The following is a 4,759-nucleotide window of genomic DNA, read 5'->3' on the forward strand; positions in this document are numbered from 1 at the left end:
CGATTCTAAGGGTGAAGCGTGGATCTTTCACGCGAGAAGGACCAAGTTCCGCGCGACAGTCCGGCATCCCCGATCGCTCGCCTAGAATATATCCAAGCGAGGAGAGCCAGCTTCAAAAAGGATCAGGTCATCGCATATACACGCGCGCACTCACCCGACCTTTCGTCACACGCACACGCTCGCATGCGCATAATATATATATAATATATATATATATAATAAATTCTTGTATCTATGTAATATTTATTTACACACGCTTTATATATCATACATATATATATGATATATAAGACTCGATACAGTAGCTGATTTTTTTCCTTTGTACTTGGGGCCGGGGCTCGATGGCCCTAACACATGAAACTTTACATATTTACAAGAGCTTTCACTTTTATAAGAGAGATCCAACGGACGCGCTGCTCTTACGGACGTGCCCCCGCGAGGACGTCGTGAGCCCTGGATACTTGTCTCGCGGGGATGTTCTTTTTTTTTTTCTCCCCGTGTCGCCGGTGATCGATTGTATCGCCCGCGTGCGAGAAAGAGAAGAGGAGCGTTTATATATCTATTTTTTTCGTTTCTCTTTTCTTTTTCTCCCCCTTTACGCGTTTTACAACGTTACGAGACAGTGGTGGGCTGCGTCCTCCTGAGCTGCTTAGTCACTCGCGATTCATGTGTACTCCGATCGCCAGCCGGTCTGAAACCAGACAAAGATTACCACACTCCTGATGTGCTCTGCTGCTCCACTTGTCGGCCGCGAGAGTGAAGGCTCTCCTTTCGCGGCGTCCGCCGCGACGCGATTAATATGAGAAAAAAAGAGATGGAAAAAGAGGCGGGAAAACGCCGCACAAGATGCGTAATAAATACATATGTATATGTTAAAATTAATATTAAAATTATTAAATAAATTTGATTTAATTAAATATTCAATTAAAATGTCATATGATTATTAAATATAAATTAAAGATTTTGTCGAACAAAATAAGAAACCTATAAATTTCTCATTAAATTTGATTGAAATTATAAATCTAAACGTTCAAGTTATTACAAAGTCAACTTTATTAAGTTCGGTTTACGATCCGAAGAAAGGAGGAGGTGAAGGAGGGGGAGATCAACAAATTCCGCTAAATAAATCGATTATCGGCGGCCGAGGCCTTTGGTCGATCGCGCCGATGAGGGTAATAGATCGCGCACTCACCATCGCGTTCGTCGTAGCCAGCTGCAGACCCTGAAGACTCGTCATGTGATGAGAATGGGAATGCGAATGCGAATGCGGGTGGATGGGGGGCGGCGCCGGTGGCGCAAATCCCTGATGAAGACCTCCGGCCACGCCGACACCCGTGTGATACATGTAATGCTGCATCGCCGGATGCATCGTGTGATGATGCTGGGACGTACCTGGAACGATAACGCGAGAAACGTCGCTCTATTAATACTTTTTCGCGTAAGAAATTTCGAGAGAAAGACGTTTGTTCGATTTTTTTAGTTTATACAAATGAAATAAAATCGCGAAAAATGTTCTGCAAATACTTGTATCAGTTGTGACGTTGTCAATCTTGATTAAAAGTTTTTCACCGATTATTCTCGAGAGATTTGAAGTATCTTATAGAGTTATATACCTATATTTATAACGGGGAATTATTTGACGTTTCCTCGTTTTGAATACAACAGATTTGAGATAGATAAAGTTCCAAGCTTTTGGGGAGAATTTGACTTACCCATCGGCGCACCGAATCCGGAGTGGAAGGGTTTGTTATCGAGATCGAGGTGTCCACTGGCCTTGATCATGTCGCCCATGACACCGCCGAGGCCCAGACAGCCGCCGGCCTTCTTCTTCTTGCTCTTTGACGAGAGCTTCCTGTTTCTCGTCTGGATGCCCTCCTTCTTCATCGTCAATGGCCGGTTCACCTGGAACAGTCGTAGACAACAATCCGGTAAGTTTAGAATTATTAATTCTAAAAGCGAGTTTGTCGCACGCACGAATATTTCGCACATAACGCACACAATATTGATTCGTTATAATAAGGAAATAGAAAAAGCGAAATATATAAGTGCGGAAATTTAATAATTACGATAATTACGATTAATAATTAATTTAATAATTCTCGCAAGAGATAGTTTTTATTACAATGAAGAAAGAGGACGAGGTGTTTATGAGCGACAAATTACGAGCCGTGTTGATGTGGAACGTGAAAAATCAAGGATAAACTGAAATCACTGACGCGAACAATGCGGTGATGTAATACAATGAGGAGGGGGAGGGGGAGAAAAAAGAAGGGAAGAGGTATCGTCGGAAGACGTTATTCAGCAGAGTGCAACGCGATGCATTCTCTATTCGCTCCATCGTAAATCATCGCGCGTTGCAATGTTCGACGGGGAAATACACTCGCTTCTTCTTTATTCTAGACTTCAATCTGCGATTTTTCTCACTTTCTCTCTCTCTCTCCCCGCGATGTTACATTCAGATTCTCGTATACTTTTGTGCTACCCCATCGTGTTAAATCAATTCTCATTGCGCGAAAGCGTGTTTCTCCATCTGTCGCGCGCGAATCCATTTTTCTTATAATAATGGATTTAAGGAAAAGCTGCTTAATCGAATCGGATCTCTTGAAAAGCGAGAATAAGATTCTCTCTTCTTTGTCTTCGCAAGGTGAACATTGTATATATAGAAATAGATTGTTGGAAAGAGAATGATTCTTTCTTTTGTGTCCAGGATTAAATCAAGATTCACCAAATTTTCGCAAGCACATGTGTTGGATAATTAACGCGCCGGACGTAATTAAGAGTTATTTACATTCGCTGGCCACTTTATTATTCCTCGAACCGAGCCAATTTGCATGAAAATGCGCGCCAATTGCGAAAATTGCAAATTTCTGTTTCACGGAAATCCATATTGCTAGCGAATAAATTAATAAATGCCGATAAATAATGAGACGTTACAGGATCTTGTAATTCGCAAAGATTTTTCACAAATTTTGCCATTGGCAAAGTCACGATGATAATAATGTAAAATGTAAGCATTGAATACACGCATATTTTTTCGTTTATTATCCAAATAGTGCGAATATAAATATCAGCGAGACGTGCAAGAGATGCGATGCGAGTACGTCGCCGACGCAATTTCGCCGGCTTACCAGACGAGAACGCAATTAAGGAATCCCTCAGATTCTCGGTAGTCTCTGGAAGCCGGTGCAATTAACGAATCGACAATCGTCCTCGAGAGCAATTCGCGAGATACTACGTCATCGGCGCGCTTCTCGCTCGCAGAACAAGAAGCGAGTATCGCGGTATTATTTCTCGCTAGGAAAAAGAGAAGAGAGGGAGACTTTTTTTTACTTTGATCGGAATTAACGTTAATACGTCTGCTAAAAATAAACGCTCGGGACTCGGCGCGAATGATTCGGGACTTTGACTTAAGAGCGGGACTTGATCGGCTTGTTTCGCCGGCGCAGCATCATCGTAACAGTGTAATCTCGAGGGAAAATTAATCGGGGCGAGGCAAACTGCGTTATAGCATTGTTTTCTCACTGGCGCGAAAAAAGACAGCATTGTCTCACTTGACGCTTGAAAAGACGGAAGTCGCATCTGCTGGCGGTGTCTTACAAGACAAAAATCGTTCTACAGAAGGCGTAACAAGCGCCAATGTTCGAGAGAGGAAGTCCGGTGCGCGCGGGCGTATCTTTATTATTTAAGACAGCGACAGACGGAAGGAGAGCTGCTTGTATCTCGATAACTAGAAAGGTATGAAATGATCGTGTGTATTCGCCAAGTCTATAGGATAAATCTTCGTAAAGAGACGCTTCGCGAAGAAACCGTCGACAAACGCCTACTCGAACGATGGCTTAATTAATTCAACTCACCCTGTATAACGGCGAGACGCGCGCTCATGAAATGCTCGGGCACGAAATAAGTATGGTATGCAAGTGTTGTGTGTTGCATCGGACCGAAGGGGGGGGGGGGGGGAAGAATCGCGGCGCTTTTGTAGTCGCCGCGACGTGACGCAACTGCCAACTTGGGAGAAAAGATTCCCGGTATTGCGCTGGACGCAAAGGAGGTGCATGTGTGTATGTATGTGTATGTATGTGTATGTGTAAAGGCGCATCATCCTCCCTCCTCCCCGCTTCTCTGTCCGCCCCCGGGCGCGATTTTTTTTCGCTCGTCTCACCCTGAACTCGTCCAGACGGTCAACGACTCTTTTCGGAATTACGCAATTGGTCGAAATTTGCCGAATTAACGCTCGCTCCCTTTCTTAGGGCGAAATGCGCGGCGACTCTCTGTGAACCGCATCTTATTCCCGGACGTCGTTCTACACCGACACGGTATACGAGATTAGGTTCTGCCGTCGCGTAAGACAGAGATCAACGAGATCTCATGTCTTTCTATGAGAAAGTATCATAATCGAAGCTTCAAATGCGGCTATCGCTTTACATAAGCACACAGTTTGCAAATTGTAATTTTTATATATCGTCTGGATTATTATATATTATACGAAATATATGCGGAAAATTTTCGTAAACCGAGTAAGAATATCAAGTACCGACTATCCGTTAATGGGCCTTTTAATAAGCGACAACTTGTAACAGAGAGAACAACCGGAAAGAGAGCGATGCGAAGGTGGAGGAAGAACGCGAAAGCTCGAACCAATTTGAATACAATACGAGCGGGATTTAATAGGGAACCACCGGAGATCGGTGGGAGAGTCCGCGGGTGTCCGAAAGCGCGAGGTGCAAACAAAAGAGACGAGGCCGCGTATAAAAGAAAAAGA

General features: G+C 43.7%; 1 protein-coding gene across 1 annotated transcript in view; it reads right to left on the reverse strand.

Moving 5' to 3' along the window:
* Window positions 1–594: 594 nt before the first annotated feature.
* LOC115238666 (GATA-binding factor C-like) overlaps window positions 595–4,759 on the reverse strand; it is a 71,804-nt gene continuing 67,639 nt past the window's right edge. The window contains exons 5-7 of the mRNA XM_029812676.1: window positions 1,713–1,902; window positions 1,193–1,392; window positions 595–691 (exon numbers count right to left, since the gene is read on the reverse strand). Of these exons, the coding sequence (XP_029668536.1) occupies window positions 665–691; window positions 1,193–1,392; window positions 1,713–1,902 (417 nt within the window). The 3' untranslated portion in view covers window positions 595–664. The remainder of the gene's footprint in view (window positions 692–1,192; window positions 1,393–1,712; window positions 1,903–4,759) is intronic.

The sequence above is a fragment of the Formica exsecta genome, unplaced genomic scaffold, assembly GCF_003651465.1.
Source record: "Formica exsecta isolate Colony F162 unplaced genomic scaffold, ASM365146v1 scaffold353, whole genome shotgun sequence".
NCBI lineage: Eukaryota > Metazoa > Arthropoda > Insecta > Hymenoptera > Formicidae > Formica > Formica exsecta.